General features: G+C 31.7%; 5 protein-coding genes across 12 annotated transcripts in view; 3 read left to right on the top strand and 2 right to left on the bottom strand.

The window, feature by feature from the left end:
* Positions 1-12,414, bottom strand: part of RalGPS (Ral GEF with PH domain and SH3 binding motif) — a 28,809-nt gene extending 16,395 nt beyond the window's left edge. For 2 of the 8 annotated variants that reach the window (XM_066404994.1, XM_066404985.1), the window contains exons 1-2: positions 12,270-12,414; positions 10,235-10,309 (exon numbers count right to left, since the gene is read on the bottom strand). The gene's annotated coding sequence lies outside the window, so the exon portion shown is untranslated. Of the gene's footprint in view, positions 1-3,987; positions 4,005-10,234; positions 10,457-12,269 lie in introns of those variants that run through there. The other 6 variants (XM_066404986.1, XM_066404995.1, XM_066404989.1 and 3 more) reach the window with 6 other exon arrangements.
* LOC136418753 (zinc finger protein 512B-like) lies at positions 1,801-2,447 on the top strand. Its single transcript, XM_066404927.1, has one exon. The coding sequence runs from the start codon at positions 1,878-1,880 to the stop codon at positions 2,313-2,315; it is 438 nt and encodes a 145-aa protein (XP_066261024.1). The 5' UTR covers positions 1,801-1,877; the 3' UTR covers positions 2,316-2,447.
* On the bottom strand, positions 5,825-6,560 carry LOC136418739 (uncharacterized). Its single transcript, XM_066404906.1, has one exon. The coding sequence runs from the start codon at positions 6,441-6,443 to the stop codon at positions 5,952-5,954; it is 492 nt and encodes a 163-aa protein (XP_066261003.1). The 5' UTR covers positions 6,444-6,560; the 3' UTR covers positions 5,825-5,951.
* A 1,065-nt stretch (positions 12,415-13,479) lies between the features above and the next one.
* On the top strand, positions 13,480-15,857 carry Tap42 (immunoglobulin binding protein Tap42). The gene is made up of 3 exons (XM_066405008.1): positions 13,480-13,964; positions 14,520-14,963; positions 15,178-15,857. The coding sequence occupies exons 1-3, from the start codon at positions 13,590-13,592 to the stop codon at positions 15,409-15,411; spliced, it is 1,053 nt and encodes a 350-aa protein (XP_066261105.1). The 5' UTR covers positions 13,480-13,589; the 3' UTR covers positions 15,412-15,857.
* Positions 15,858-17,029: 1,172 nt separating this feature from the next.
* RpS28b (Ribosomal protein S28b) lies at positions 17,030-17,701 on the top strand. Its single transcript, XM_066404898.1, has 2 exons — positions 17,030-17,300; positions 17,540-17,701. The coding sequence occupies exon 1, from the start codon at positions 17,095-17,097 to the stop codon at positions 17,290-17,292; it is 198 nt and encodes a 65-aa protein (XP_066260995.1). The 5' UTR covers positions 17,030-17,094; the 3' UTR covers positions 17,293-17,300; positions 17,540-17,701.
* The last annotated feature ends 298 nt before the right edge of the window (positions 17,702-17,999 follow it).

Genomic DNA, 17,999 nt, shown 5'->3' on the forward strand with positions numbered 1-17,999 from the left:
GCGACATTTCCCAGAGGTATACGATTCATTTCAGATTATGCATGGGGATTTTCTATATTTCTTTAAATTACATTATTACATTTATCTGTATTTGGAAATATCGATCATTAAACTTCAAAATCAATATACAAAGTATAACTAATAACTATAGGGGAAAAAACTTAAAAAGAATATTGCCTAAAGCTTGGTTCTGATAGATCTCGTGATCATTTATCGCTGGATATCTATTATTACTGTCTTTATAAATTTGAAAGTATTTAGAATATCTCTTTTTAATTAAAGAATTCCCCAGAATAGAAGATACTTTACTAACTCATTTGGAGTGCGACACTTTTACTGCCAATATCTACGTCACTATTTTTTCATTTAACTATTTTAATGTTGCAGATCGTACAGGGTGTCGTACAAAATGGTAAAACTCTGTTTTTGTTTTTTTTAAGCTTTAGATATACCGAGTTCTCTTAGGAAATATAATGGTGACTTAAAATGATAAAAAATACAGCACGCTCTTTTTAACATGTAATCCTATGAATTTCGCATGTTAAAATTTTAACCCCATGTTAGGCTTTATTCTACCAGAATTGAACTTTTTTTGGCAAATATTGATTTGACACATGCACATATGTCTTTTTGCTTATATTTTTTTGTTCTTATCTTTTTGCATCCCTCGTATGTTGAAAATTAATTTCAATTTGAACTGACAAAAATGTTTAAATATTAAGATACGAGCAACTTAAAAAAATCAAATTTGAAGAAAATAACTGCGTTTTTTAGAATTTTTTACATGTTTTTTGATTTCAATTGATGCATTAGCTTTGATTTAGTAGTTTCCAATTAACACCTTCCAGGTTTCATAACTTTAATTCCAGTAGATCAGAGGCCAACATGAGATTAAAATTTTAACACGTTAATTGGATGTTTAAAAAAACCCATTGTATATTTTTACTATCGAAATATTTTCTTACTCCAGATCTGATGAACAGGAGCGCTAAACTGCAAGTTCATCACCAAAAAGCGTATCCCCTACATGGGTTGCTTAAAATAAGGTCACTTAAAAATAGATCCCTTTGTCAAGTTTCAGGACATATCACCTTTGTTATCTTAAACCAAATTTAGTTTTGAAGCACTTATAAATATATATGTATGTACGAATTTGTCTAAAATAATACTCATAAGTAGATCTTCATATTTGCATATTGCTGAAATATACAATCTAAACCATTGATATATACAGGGTGTCCCACATAAAAATAAATAGAATGGGCAACTTGGAAACGGTAAGGGATACAAAGTCTTTTAAATATTCAGAATTTTTAGAAACATCCTGTATCTATGAGACCAAAATGGCAACGACTTTTGGGTCACTGCCAACGTTCATCTCATAAGAATTGAGAACAGGAGTATGAAAATTATACATCTCTAACTTCAATAAAAACTGAGATATGTAGTAAAATCTTAGACTTGAAACACCATATACTTCACAATCTTGGTGTAAATATACTATTAGATAATAAATAAAAATAGCTGATGGACAAAAATTATATAAACCGTTAATTGGGTGATTAAGAACAAAAAACGGAAGGTCTGAATGGAGAGTAAATAACTCCTGAAACGTGTGATATGACATAACACAATAATTGTAATTCACAATCTCTTTCTTTTTAACATAAAACAACCAAAAGCAAAACCATTTTTTATTATAATAAAAGTGCGGAAGGAACAGAATTACTTTCACTATCTCCCGGTTAGTTATCCGCTAATACAACAGTGAAAGTATTATTTGTATCGCAGTATATATAGATTGAGTTTTAAAATACAATTATCAGTCAAGATTTCGAATTAATAATTGTAACATTAACAAAATTGACTCCTTCACGATGACTCTATCGAAAAGTGGATATTTCTTGTGTCTCGTGGCTGTCACAATGGCCAGACCCAGTTTCGAACACGGTGGACACGAATTGTCACATACGGTGGAAGTGACTAAACACGTACCAGTACCAGTTTACAAGCACGAAACCGTTCCAGTTCCCCATGCTGTTCCGGTCCCAATACCCAAGCCTGTAGCCGTTCCCGTTCCTCAACCCTACCCAATCCACATTAACGTACCTCAACCCGTGGCAGTACCCGTAATCAAAACTATCACGATTCCCGTTGAGAAACCAGTGCCATACAAGGTAGAAAAGGAAGTTCCATACCACGTAGAGAAGCCTGTCCCAGTACCTGTAGAGAAGCACGTTCCGGTCAAGATCACTAAGCCTGTTCCAGTCAAGGTCCCCGTATACAAAGTCGTCTACCATCACAGTAAACACTAATGGTTAATTGACTGATGTAACAAGACAGAAGACTGATACACCGACAATTCCTCATCTTTCGCCCTCACCTTGTTTTCTCATTTTTGTTATTGTTTTTGTTATGTTATTAATAAAAAATATTTAATTTCAGAATTTGAGTTGATTTTAGAATCTACAAATGACTAGTTTACGTGATAACTTATCCACGGATTTTCTTGATTGCTACAACTATTGATGACATTCCAACTCGTTAAAACATAACTATTCATGTCGGTTAATTACAGTTATAATTTTCCCTTAAAGTTACTTGGACCAGATTAGATTATAAACTATTAAATCTTACAGTAGCTTTTCGAATCCATCACAAGAAAGGACAGACAATCAAATTTAACATTCGAATAAAAATAGACAAATAATACGTAATAAGTTGTATACAAGATATGATTATATCTAGTATTCGAAGTTTTCAGTTGAACATAAAACTGAAAAACTGACTCAAATACAAAACAATACATAGTTATTTATGTAACTAGTTAGAAAATGCATAGTGTTGTGTGACGCGTAAGATTCTGCGAAACGAGCTAAGTGCAGCCCTGCAATATGACACAAGTTACACAAAATAACGTTTTTTATTGAATTTCGGAAAAAATATATAGAAAGTCGGCTTATATGTATGTATAATGGTTACACTTATTTACGCAGCGTATTCCATATACATAACAAATAACAGAAAGTTCATATCATTTTGACTTTTTATGTAATTTTTATGCATTGTGTTGTCTGTTATCCAGTACAGAAATATAGCATTAGATTTTCTCTAAGAACCATGACCAATACATGCACTAGCCTGAAAAGATTATATGTACCTCGTGTATTAATAGGCAACTGGTTAAATTGCCGCACGTTTTTGTAAGCTGAAAGTAGCATTTAACCTCGTACGTGTGCCATAAAAAGTTCTCTCACATGCAAATCAAAGTGGCATTTGTCAGTGTCAACATTTTGTACGGATTTGGCACATAATGGACATAAGTGTGAAAAACTTTTTACGGCACGTGTGCATGTAAAGATGTGACCGCATACTAATATTTAATTGAACTTATAAAGACAAAGTTAACACACATGCACTCCTAGGAAAGATATTGTACCTAACACGTTCGAAAGTGCACTTTTCGCACTTGTTCCACCGACAGATACGTATTACTGCACTATTCGAGTAAAACAAAAATTAACTCTTTATATTTTTTAAAAATTTTCGTTACCGTTAACCGTAAATAGGTTATGTTTCTTCCCCCTGACCACCTAAACTTTTTTCTTCTTACCTAAAAATTTGATTTAATTATATAGTAAAATGTGGCAAAATAATCTATCAATTTTCCCAATAACTAATTATCAGGACAAAAGCAATTATTACAGTAACTTGCAATAAGATTTTTGAAAAAAATACGACTAATACTAACTATTTAACAGCTAACAACTCAATAATCGATTCACTTAAGTGATTATTTTCGTAACCGGTTTTGTGGATTCCACGAACTGAAACAAAACTTTATTAAGATAACAAATTATTTGTATTATGGTGATTTTCATTATCATAGCAGTTTACTAAGAAAATCTCTAATAGCAAAAGTTCAAATATATGCAACGTCACAAATTTATAAATTACTGCGCAAAAGAGTTGTTTAGTCAAACTTACCCCGCAAGTCTCTAAAAACGTATTGTTTCTAAAGTTGATATTTAACAATAACTACAACTAAAATCATTAAGATTCAACTCCAATTGGATATAGTGCCTCAGAGGCTCTAGTCTCCCAAACCGTTTTGAACTAACACTTCACAACACTGGTATTGGCAGGCCTACAGGAAATAGTACCTACATTACAAATAAAAGAACCACGCGTGACTACCTTTTAAAATATAATACTTCCTCTTTTGATAAAAATTATTGTCAAATGGTACTATCAATCACAAACAATAACGAGTCTAGTAAATATAACGCAAACATAAAGATCATTGTTTTACTGTTAGTCTGTATAAATGTGCGTAATTCCAGTATCTACCACCTGCGACATGAATTACGCACAATTACTTCAATAACAGCAATAAAAAAGGGTAAGTTCCCATTTAGTATTTTATAAACCTGTTTCTTTGAGAGTTGAGATCACTTGAAGGAACTAATACCAAAAAGATGTGACCGCTAATTATAGCCAAATTGCCACAAAAAGAGGAATCACAAAACCATTAACAATCAAAAACATTAATATAATCTTAACCTTTAATTATTATAAAGCTGAACCCTCATTAGCATGATGCAAGACCACACTACCAAATACATATTGTCTCTCCCCAGAGAGACAATATGTGAGACAATACCCATATTGTGTGGGTCCTTCTTAAGGTTTTCTATCAGAACGAGTATAATCGTTTTCTGTATCAGTGAATATTGAAGTATCATCAAGCATATGCTAAAAGTTCTCAAGAAAATATTACGATTCATTTTTACGCATGATACATCAATTTCACTAGTCGTTTACATACGTAGGATATTTCTTTACTATTCTTGATCAACGTCTGAGGAGCCTTGGTGAATTATTAAATGTTCTAAATTATAAAAACAATACTGATTCTATAACTCAATCAGATAACAGCTAATAAAATCCAAGGAAACGCTCCTTTTCAGCCAATATTAGTCGCATTCTAGTGGAATCTTTTGAGTGTATTGAGACTCGCAGTATTGTCGTGAAAACTGCTATTGTTGGAATATCTTTATCACTGGTAATCATGTTGCTCTCAAATTTTCACACCTCAACTTTATATCAATAATTTGGTGGAATACGCGTTTATGTTTTAAATACTTATATAAAATGCAACTGCTTTTTTTCATTACATAATCTTAATGAATACCACTCGTCGTAAATATTTGATTTCAAATATATGTACGTTAAGTAAGTTTTTTTGTGGAATATCGTTATAAAAATACTTAAAGAACTAATTTTGGAGGTTTGAAATTTTTGCGAAATTCATTATGACATTTTAAATACGGTTTAACAGAGAGCTTAACAAAACAATCTGTGTTACCTAAAAAGGTATTATGTATTATCAATCATACCAGATGATCATATTTAAAAAAAAACCTTACAGTAAGTGGCGTAAAACGTAGGGCGTTGGTTAAGCTATTTCGTTGCTATTTAGCATTAAACGCCAGACAAATAAAAGGCTGATGAATATATCTAACAATAAAAGATTTCTAATATTTCAATACTTATTTCAGTTTTTTTAATGATCACCCTGTACTCTTATACGGGGCAATATGTCAGAATGTCATGGTCAACTAGGAGGAAAATAAAAGCTGGTTTACATGTCACAGTACCTTCGTTTGTTGGGAGGTAACGCTTATTAGATGCAAGCTTCTTCACTTAATAAGAAAATTCCTACCATTCATCCATAGAATATAAATAAGGACAATAATTGCGGTTACTATTCTTTAAGGAAGAAAGAAATTAATTCCAAACTTATATAAAATCATAAATTTATTAACAAACTTAACACCTTAGAAATATTTTAAAAGCAGGATCACAAAATAGTAATGGCAAGAATGAGAGGAAAATGTGAATGATTGGTGTATCAGTCTTAACCTTCAGCTATTTAATAGCAAGTAAACTCAATGCTTAGCATGGTGATACACCACCTTATAGACCGGTACTTTCACTGGAACCGGGTTGGTGATTTTCACTGGCACGTGTTTTTCTACAGGGACTGGTACAGGTTTCTCTACGTGATAGGGGACTTCTTTTTCGATCTTATAAGGAACAGGTTTCTCAACGGGAATGGTAATGGTCTTGATAACAGGAACAGCTATTGGATGAGGTATTTTAATATGCACAGGATACGGCTGAGCTACTGGCACTGCTACCGGCTTGGGTACTGGAATTGGTACTGCATGAGGAATTGGAACTGTTTCATGTTTATAAACTGGTACTGGTATATGTTTCGTAACTTCCACTGAATGTGAGTATTCTTGACCACCCCCCTGTTCCTGTCCTCCTCCTCCTTCTAACAGGTGCTGATATCCTTCGTATCCACCGCCGATATACCCGGCATTGCCCAAGGCCAAAACACCACCAAAAAGTAAAACACCGAATAAACAATTCATACTGTTAGAGTTAACAGAACTAACACACTATAACAAAAACGATACAATTGCAATACGTGCGCTATGCTGAATGACTCCTTTTTTTGATGGAACTATTTATATTGTTATGATGAACTTTCACTATCTCTTTCAATAATGCAGACTTTTAAATGAGAGAGGTACGGAAGATGAATAGGAAGATTATATAACAGAAGAATATTGACCGGCTGAAACTAGGTGGAGACTTTACCTTCTAAAAGGCGGGCGCCACAGAACCGGACTATGTAGTTAACGAATTAAGAGAAATTATTTCGTTACATATTTCGTTTTATTCTATATATTATTATCATAATTAGATGTCTTAAAATTCTTTAAGTTACCGACACTTTCTCGCTTACGTACCCTTACTTTAAAAACCACCAATTGCAATTTTTTGGGAATTCTTAATAATAGAATTTCCAAATATAAAAATTATTGTAGATTTGTGTGTAGGCAGCTCGTACAGAAGTCACTTGCGGTCATCCTTAGTAACTGCTCAATTCAGCCACGAGCTCATGCAGTAATCGAGTTTTGCTACCTGCAGTCATTATTTTACCAGCGTATACACAACCATATGTGCTAATCATAATTTAACACAATGATTTGTTCTTGGATTGACTTTAGTAATCTTTTAGTGTATATACGTATTGTCCTTAGGAAACTGCTCATATTTCTCAAGAATATTTAATATTGGGTGTACCTAAAACCGACCATACTTTTTGGCTGTGCCACCTGCGTTATCTAATTTATTAACACAGGTACCAGTGTTTTCCTGTCGAATCATTTTCAACTGACCAGTAACCAGAGAAACTAGGGCACATAAATTGAGCAACACGTGACAACCATCTGTGGAAACTACTTGTTTTATAAAGGCCACCTTGCCAGCAGTTCTCTTTACTTGACTCTATAAGGCTGTCATCAACTTTAGTTTGCAATTGTTAATAATAATATCTTAAATCCATTATTCAAATACCACCTTTTTCCCCTAAATTAAAACGAAGTTAAATCCTACAATTACCATTATGTTTTCATCAAATATAATACACATAGAGAAAATAATTTAAATTCATTCACGAGGCCAATGCGAATCAGATACAATAAGACAGAAAAATACATTCGACTTCGATACCTCCAGTTCATTTCATTTTAGTATGTTTGTTTTTCGTAATTTTATGTAATAATTTTGATTTTTTTTTTGTAACTGTGACAAATATTTTTCCTACCTTTCAAGCCTTTAATAGTTATACATAGCAGCAAGTCCCATTATTCCTCTTTTACGATATTTTTTCTTAGTGATTGTAATCTCGCAGCACTGATAAAAATAATGAAAATGATCGAGAGTTTGGTAGGTTAAATGTGTTTTTTCCCAATATCCTAGAACTAAAATCCAAAATTCTCTAGCCTATACAGTGAAGACGTAAAGATTGAACGATATTCAATGAAATCTATAAGCAGTATAAAAGAAAATCGTTACCTTTTTTAGATATACCACCTAATACGACATGCATTAAAAACGTATTACTGTTTCCGTGTATTTTGAAGTCAACTATTCTAAGTATCCTGAGCGATTTTATGGTAAAAAATTTGTAAACTAATAATTTTTTTTTTTAGAAATTTTTTTTTAAGCTTAAAAATACCTCTGTTCACTTACTACTGAAACATTATGAATTAATTAATCTAAACTTTTTAAACTTAATAGTTTTGAACAGTGTTTTGTAAACAATTCTTCAAATGCTAAATAAGAATAAACCAACAATAAACTGCGTAAAAATCTGTGTAAAATACAGATTAAAAAATCAAACTACAGGCCTGACTTTCCCGTCGTTATAAAATGATACACATGTAGATACATTTCCGATCATTATTTCAATGGATTGAAGCACAAGTACCGCAGTACAGTTAAATAAGAATAGAAATGATTAAATCTTAAAGGACAAAACACAGTTTCCGCTCGAAATATAGAAGAAAGAGTTATTCCCAAGTGGTGGCGAAAAAAAGGCAATCCCTTATTTGTTATTGACAAATCTTGAATATATTTCCACTGCTCTTTACTTCGATTTATGAACACAATCAATAAATACATAAATCAATAAGTGTCAATTTCCTATTTATAAACCACAAAATTTAGTTTGCAAAATGACCAATGGTTAAACATTGTATGAATAATACCATTTGATCACACCTGGTAGATGAGATAACCATAAACATTCCAAATAAAGATCTATGAATGACTGTGTGAAAGTGGAAAATGTTTGGGGTTAATATGATTAAAGAGTTCTACTGGTGCACTGCTTTCTCACGTTATTCGCCCTTCTACTCGTTTCACCTAGTAATGTAGTTAAATAGGAGCAGCATTGACTATCGCTTGAATTAAGCCCATGAAATTTCAACAGGTACTACAAATCAATAATGATGCTGTGAGGAACTAACCAGTTTTTCTAAAGCAAATCTCGTATGAGTTTATAGTAGGTAATTAATATAGTTATTATCATCATAATATAGGTATCGCTAGTGCGTAAAGGGAAGTAGGGCGTCCCCATGGCACTTTTTAGATGCATTCAAATTTTTTCGCAGGTCATCTTCAGGTCAGTAGTTGAACAGCACAAAAGACAGTTGCATGATGATTTCATCAGGGAAGTTCATGGTAATTAATAAGTAAGTAACCTACATACTGTTTAGTCCTGAGACGAATTCATGAAATGTTAATTATATATTTCGTTGCATCATTATGTAGATACGCAGCTATCTACTTCCGAATGGATTATCCAAGATTGATTTACGGTTTCTAAATGGAATCACTAAGTAGGTTATTAAAGACTACTCAAGCTCTCGCGTGTAAATAAAAACCGCGGATATGTTGCAAACTGGCCTTTCACATTTATTAAAAAACGCATACTGTATTTGCTCATTAATCAAATTAAATGTATCTAGATGATTTTACGGTTATACTCGGTAACACAGGAATTACTGACCAAACGATTATTCCAATTAAAAAAAGTGAGGATTTTGAAGTTTTTGGGGGTAAAAACAGTTATCTGAGATCCGCAAATTACAAATAATATGAATATTTAATTTTTATTCCCGATTTCACTGAAAATAACATCAATTTCCTTATTTTGAATACAACACCCTGTATATTTGATCCTTTTCGGATTCTACTTGAAATTTTTCATAGGTAGTTAACATGTAGATAGAGACTTATAGATACTTATCTCTTACCATTTTCGAAACCATGATTAAATTTTCTCACTTTACAATTTGCCACCAAAATAGCGATTTTTAAAATAAAATTGATGATCAATCTCTTCTCTTCAATAATTAGTTTCACAAATATCATACTCAGAATATTAAAATTAGATACCATGAAAGATCCATTTTGAGAAAATGATTGGTTTTACTGAAATACTTTAAATTAAAATTATGTTTAAAATAGAAAAAGGAACCAAAATTTAAACTGAAGTTATAAACTCGAGGAATAAAATAAAATAATATAAATGTATAATAAACATATAATAAAATAGAATAAACTAAACCCAAAATGCGTTAAAATTTCTGATGAAAATTGCATCTAAAAATGTGTAGTGTCATTTCATTGATTTATTAGCGCTTTGCGTACGTAGACCACATAAACCAAGCGAAAAGGCGCCACCCTATACCTGTATTTTTTATTTAAATCTATGCAATATGATGCATATTTTCACGTAAGATTGCAGTAGATACTTAGTTCCAATCCAGAAAATAATTATAGCTATTATAGATAAATAGGTACTTACCTTTGTAAATTCAAATGCACTGGGATTCCAGTTTTTTCTGACTAAAGACTGCAGATGCGTTAGAAACTTCAGCAGCTAATATAAAAAATTGTTATTTAAGTCACACATTTAGTAGGTGATATGTTACAGTACAAGTATTTTACGAAGGAGGCAACGCACAGTGGGGTAGATTTTATTATCAGGTAGAGCTTGAGAAATGATTAAAAAAGCACATTTTAAGGTGGGACGCTCTTATAAAAATAAATCCTTATATTTGACATTTCTGGACTGCAAAGGTTTTTAAAAAATTATTATTATTATTTTTATTTCATTTTAACATATTAGAAGCCAATTATTCAACGCATAGCCACACACTATATAAGATTCTGTTCATTAGCGATTTAAAAACATTAATAAGCTGTGACAACTGACAATGTGTAGTCAAACTCATTCCATTTTCCAGAATCAATTACCATGCAATAAATGTTCCAATATATTCAAAATTGAATTAAATTTTGTATAAAACTTGTGACTTAAACCTGTTGTTTAAATAACTATTTTATTCTATCTGTCAAAGCATCTCAAACAAAATTTAATAAACAGAAGAATATTGGTATGAAACTTCACAAAAATAAATTACCAGTATGTAAGAACAGTTAATGGCAAATCTGAAAAAAAACAATTGAGTGTTCAAGTAAAAAATTAAAGAGAATGTTGGGCGACATGTGTTTCTATTTACTGGCTTCATTAGACTTAAGTATGTGCATACTAAGTAGGTACACATACATCATGCTTCACATGTCTGAAAACATACTCACATGAGAGTGTCACCTAGGACAATAGAGAAAACCAAAAATCAGCTCAATCTTTTGTGGAATTACTCAAAGTTTGCTTAGTTTTAGTGATGGGTTCAGGATATCCACGGTAACTTTGCCATGGACACCTGCTGTGAGTTACTAAGCCAGCAATGTTCAAAAATTGAAATAAACTAATGCTAAAAATTTGTTGAAATGCTGCAGCATTTTTGACTTTTATTATGTACAGAGATGGATTCCTGGGTTAGATTCCTTCTATAATGAGAAACAAAATTCCTCAGAACTCTACCCTTTGGATTTACACAAACACAAATGATTGATGTCAGTTTAATTGGCATTTAGTACTTTAGCATATATAGAGATGATTGAAGTGCCTGTAAAATAGCATCTATGATAATAGGGTTCAGTACAAAAATTGGACAACTCCGTATTTGTAAAATGTTGAGAAAGTAGTAAAATTTAAGGCAAAAAAAATAGGTAGAGGAAAACAATAAATTTTAAAAAATTGTTTAAGGTAAAATGGATCACAGACTAATACACTAACTAATATGTTTAACTGTACTGAATAGTAGCTTCAATTAATATCTTTAGAGAAAAGCTTTATACAGATGAGTTATATGCTTTTTGCTTGAAAAAAAATGTTTCATACTTTATTTTTACAGTTGTGAACTAATTCACCAAAAACCAAAAAAAATACTAGATTATACTCAAAACATCTATCTACATTTTGGTTTGTGTTTCACCACTGCTGTCAGACTCTTCTTGATTTGTTACCTAATGATTATAAGTACTTGCTAATGCCACATACATACATATAGGAGGCACATATTTACAAGCTAAAAATATTATTGCTCCAGAATTTCACTCAACCATACACTCAAGTTCAACATCTGAGCTAAACCTACTTGGATTTGACTAAAATTCGCCCCAAATGAGACCAGTAAGCCATTTTATAAGCTAAGAATATTAACTTAAATTGAGCAAAAATTGTTTGAGAGATTTCTGCACTGAACCCTTGATAAAGGCAGTTAAACCATATCTAAACCCTGCTTTAGAGCCCTACCTATATAGTAGCATACCTACTATGAAAATAAATATATTGCGGCTAAATTAGAAAGATTATTATTATCATTTAAATATTGTATAAAAGTTATTATTCTGCCCCAGTGTAGGAAGTCAAAAGCGAAGCCTGGAAACTGTCAATAAGTACTGTAACAATACCTAGTGAACGTGTATCGTACATTATTTTATTCCGTACTGTGACATAATTTATAACTAATAATAATTTTCAAGGTACGTTCTTAAGATGTTTGCAAGACGGAATTAACTCATTCACAATCACAAATTAATTATAAATTTTCATACTTTTGTTTACGTCTGTCAAACGCGAAACGCGGAATAATCTAAAAAAACTGTCAATAGCAAATATCTATTGCTCGATACATTCGCGGGGTTGCCGGATCATTCAAGATATAGTGCAAACTGCTCAATGCTAATTAAAGTTTAAACTTTTAGATACAATTTTTTGTAAATGTAACATTGTAAATTGAGTAACAGCTTAAGTAGTATTAAGTGAATTCTTTAAGTTGTTTGTTTTCCGAAGATATAAAAAGTAAGTGATCAATATGGTATTTGATTCCTCTAAATATACAATTGCAACTCACTTTGAGCGTCGAAACACTGACAAATATAATAGTCAAACATCAATAAAGTGAATTAAATGAAAAATTTAACAAGAACAGGAAAATTCTCCTTATTGAAATGTTCGTTATGAAATACTTCTAAAGGGATTACTTAGTAATTCTGCTCAATTGTTAAGAATGTTATTCACACTGTTTAAAGTGTTCAAATATCGATATCATTATATCGATCAGTAATATTAATTAAAATATTTACATTTTTTACATTCTTTACAGGTAAAACTATCTTATTAAGTCAAAATCTGAATATTGACTTGATTATATCCAGTTAAATTGGCAAATGAAACATTTGTCCTGTTGTCGATGTATGGAATCACTAGGCGTTTTCCGTTGGGTATCAGAAATGGGATTGCCACACAGAATTAGTAAAACAGGAACGTTATATGTTTTATTACTAAACTTAGAATAAACTTATATCTACTGTGTACAGAATATGATTGTTACCAGTTGGAGTACATGTGGAGGAGACGAGGCCCAAAAGAGGAAAGAGACCGTTGGTGGTGTGATCAACGGTTTTATATGGTTTTTGACGAACTATCCAGAATGTATTCTCGGAAACCGTTACGGAAAATATTTTCCCGCCGTTGTTTTAGTTCTCTACAGAACCGAGATGTTGCTCTGGCTCGCAGCGCACTGTCACTGTCATTAACAGACGGGTGGCAGTGCACCGCGCTGCTGGCTCCGCCACATATTTTAATCAATCAATGTCGATAAATGTGTCATTATCACTCTTACGTGTTTTTATAAAATGAAAAAAACCAGTTAGATTAGATTTGTCTTTCAGAAAACCCCTAAACAAAATAAAAGAAAAATAGTTTGCTGTATAAATTCGAATTGAACGTTTACCAAAAAAATTAAATTATGGCTGAATCAAAGGAAGAGGACCTCTCCCAAACCCTTTATTCTGTTTTCCACGAAGGCCTGGACTTGTTCAACAAAGTTTCAAATACGAATGAACCAATGAACAGTCCAGAGGTACAAATAGATGTTAAGAAAGCAATTGCCCTTTTAGAACAAGCCACCCGTTTAGTATCCCTTGCCGATATTTTCAGTAGAAATGAAGAATTAGAAGAACTTGCAACTAACAATATTCAATACTTGTTACTTCCAGCCTTACTTGGTTTCTTGACAGCAAAACTTACCTCTCGAGACCGAAAAGAAATTCTTGATGTTGCTGAAGTTTACTTCAAAGATTTTTTACATAGAACTGATGACTATAAATTAAGTAATTATAAGGTAGGTTGTAAATGTTAAATATAATTAGTCTTATATATACTATATTGGTTAGTAGTAGTTAGACCTTTTTGGAAAGTTACTGGTGTTAACTCAATCACCAGGCGCAAGCTAGAACTTTTGCTAACTTTAATTTTAGAATATTTAGAGCAAGGTTTCAGAAAATATACTAACTATGTAGGGTGTCCCCAGTTTATGGTCAAAATTTTAAAAATAGTTAGAAAAATATGTTTTAAAATGTATTACTGATAAAAACATAAGTCCTGATGTTTTAAAATGTATTACTGATAAAAACATAAGTCCTGATTTCCTTAATTTTGCAGAGACAGGGTGATAAAATTTTTAAAAAAAGTGTCTCAAGTCAAATTTAATACATAGATTGCTTTTATGAAATATGATAATAAACAATAATAAGCCACAAAGTTTACAAGTGGCAGATATTTGGTTATTGAAAACTTTCTTGTTTTAGCTCACAGAATATCCCCTTAAATTTATATAACATGTATAAGAAACATCTTGTAGAGTCAGTAAATTTAAATTAATATTATTTTTATTAAGTTTGAGATGGCTGATGAGAGCCAACAAGAAGAAAGCAACACATTTAAAACTGAATTTGAGGAACTTGCCTATGCAGTTAATACACGGGCAACTAAAATTCAAAAATACAAGCAACACAAAGAACTAAAAAATCATCTTGAAAATCTAAAGAAAAATGTTGAAAATGAACATGCTGATGAGGACATTAAACGTCAGTATTTCTTGACAATGTTAAAAGTATTTATTCATGATGTGGTTGATGATCTTGAAAGCATTAAAATGGAAAAACCCTTGTTGGAACACATGGCGAAAATTAAGCAAGAAGGATTACCCAAACCAAAGAGACAACCTCCACCTCCATTGAAGCCTATTATTATCACAAAAGATGAAGTTCAAAAGGCAGTTTATGGGGCTGGTTACCCATCTTTACCCACAATGACTGTTGATGAATTCTATGAAAAAAGGGTTAGTTTGTCCTTATTAAGAAACACAGACATTTGTTGGATGCAAAAAGAATATATTTTCTTCTTGGCGTTTTTATTATTTGTTGTTATTTGTCAGTTATTTCAAAAATTAATATTCAACAGTTTTTTGCAAGCATTAAATCCTTTTTAATTTGTATTGATAATAGTATTTCCATGCTAATTAAAACTTTTATAATAAATTCATTATTTCACAGATAGCCGATGGCGTTTTCCCAGACCCTAGTAAATCAAAACCAAGTAACAGTCCAATGAGCTTGCAACAAGCTTCATTGGCTGGTATCAATTTAAATGATGAAGATAAAGAAGCAGAAGATATTGAAAAGAAAGTCGAAGAGGATGATGCAGAATATCTTGAGAGATTGAAGATGAGAGATGAATATCGAGATGAACATAGAAGGGGCTGGGGAAATAGGATGAATAGAAGTTAGAGATTTCATATTGTGTTTTATTGATATACATGTTTAACAATCGTATTTATTTTACGTTTTAAAGTGCATTTCTTGCATTTAACCTTGTCCAACTACAAAGATGGTGGATTAGTATGTTGTAGGTACGTAATAATCCCACTTTTCTTATTAGATAATACTGCGCAGTACCCATTTAAACTAATGTATTTTTATGAAAGTGTCACGGTTTTGTTAATTCACATGTGCAGTAGTATATTACATAGCAAGCAAAAAAACTTATCCTTAACACACGTGAAATATTGGTCACGATCTACAAGCGAATTGTAGGTATACTATTCTCAGTTAAAACTAACTGAAAATAACAATTACCTTTTAGTAAGACCTTGTGAAAGTTTTGATGATAATTTAATCACCGTGTTAGAAACCAAGGAAATATGAACCGAAAACCGAAAATAAACAGTAAACTAGAATGTTTCTGGAGTGATCATGTAAAATGTGGGAAGCGCTAAAATTTCCCTACTTAATCGCTAAGGAATGCCAGTTTTTTTGACTTAGAGTCACGTGGTTATTCTAAATGGTTGATTTGAGTGGTTGATGTTTAATCATTGAACCTAATTAAACTTGTCTTTTTTTTAAATAAAATATAGTTTTATATGTTAATTAGTTCTTTATGTGATATTTGTTGGCCTCTTGTTCAAGTATAAGTGCCTAAGTGTCATTAATTAAATTAAAGGCACCACAGCGGTTTTTGTTAAGCAAAAAGTGCATTTTTTTATCCTGCGTCCTAGTAACAATACAAATACTGTTCCGTTTTATTACCTGATCATCCCTGTTTTTAATATAGTTTTGGTATTTTTTTAATTTCCTTTGTTGAGGATTTAGAGGTTTCGCCAATATAAAATTTCTCACATTGGTAAGGAACTTATGTATGTTTATTTTCGTTTTGTGGTTTTATTTCTGAAAGTTTTAAACGTTGTATTTTCTGTTTTAATATAGAACGTATTTCCTATTTGTTTGTTTTAAACTGATATAACTGCTGTATATCATGCGAAAAGGTTTGTAACAAGTCTATTTCAATGTTGCTTCATTACAAGCTATTTGAACGCTTTTTATGTCTCTCATGCATTTTTTGATTAAAATATTTAAGAAAGGATTAAATTTTTTCTTTCCCCAATCAGAAATGTTATGCCAGTTTTCCTCCAATTTGAATGATTATGAAAGGTGCTTATCGTGTATTGAAAAAAAATCACCAATATATCTAATGTACATATAAATAAGTAATTTAGCAGGGAATATACAGGGTGTTAGGGATATATATATATACATCATAATGGACAGCCTTTTGCGGTGTATCACGTATCATTTCGCTGTAATTTGAAATCCTAGCAGTTGCACAACTGTTGACTCTGTTAAACTCAATCGTGATAATTTAATAATCTGCCGAAAGGAAAACGACACCTCTGTCGGTAAAGAGACATACTACAATATATTTTTTCTCTTTTTAATACATCCTGAGCAAATGCGAAAAACGGTTATTCTAACTACACCATTTTGATTCAACAGGAACTTCTGTCAAAGACCAAAATCCTTAACCTTAAAAGTGAAAAATTGAAGTTGGACCCTCCTTTCTTATAACCTCTTTTAGCCAGGTTTCTTGTTGTTTTTGCACGTGTATCGTCTTGCCTCTTGCAAAACTTACAAAAGATGGATAAACCCGTTGTTTTGGCCCGTGTTATTAAAGTCTTAGGACGTACTGGATCCCAGGGACAATGTACCCAAGTCAAAGTTGAGTTCATTGGAGAACAAAATCGACAAATCATTAGGAATGTGAAGGGGCCCGTGCGAGAAGGAGATATTCTGACCTTGTTGGAGTCCGAACGTGAAGCTAGGAGATTAAGATAGATTCTAAGGTAAAGGATTTCAAATGCAAATTATGCATTACACTTGGTTTATACTTTCTACAAATTCTAGAGGTATACAAAAAATGTGAACTTGCCCATTATATTAAACACGAATGAAATTCTCAAAAATAGCCAAAATAATTTTTTTCGTATTCTGTGTTAGATTGTTTGATACGAAAAATTTTAAGTTAGAAATTAGTTTTGGTTTTATTTTATATCAAATATTTGACTTCGTGATTTTTTTGCAGGTCCCATTTTTCAAGAAAAAATAAAATTGCAGATTGGTCACTAGTCCAGTGTTTCCAGAACAGCTAAGTAAACGGCTTCACATTTCTATAATCCACAGAAATTTGAAACTGTTTAAATTAAAATGTAATGGGTACTTTGTAATAAACCGAATTTGCATCCAATGAATCTGTTTCATTTTACTTCAATTTCCTTGTGATAGTGGAAAAATACACTGCCCAATATGAGAATTACCAGTATAGGTACAAAGAAAATTTGTGCATTCATAGAAGTAGTCTAATGATCCAAAAAGATCTTCAAAATTATTGTTAATTTTTCAGTCATTTCTTTATACTTTTTCGTTTAACCAAATTTGTATCTATTACTGTTTATGAAATGGGGCATTGACTTTCATTAAATTGTAATTGTCAGTTTGGTATTAATGATTAGTACATTGTTTGAAAAACGACAGAATCTGTCACT

Source organism: Euwallacea similis, chromosome 37 (genome assembly GCF_039881205.1).
Source record: "Euwallacea similis isolate ESF13 chromosome 37, ESF131.1, whole genome shotgun sequence".
In the NCBI taxonomy this organism is placed as follows: Eukaryota; Metazoa; Arthropoda; class Insecta; order Coleoptera; family Curculionidae; genus Euwallacea; species Euwallacea similis.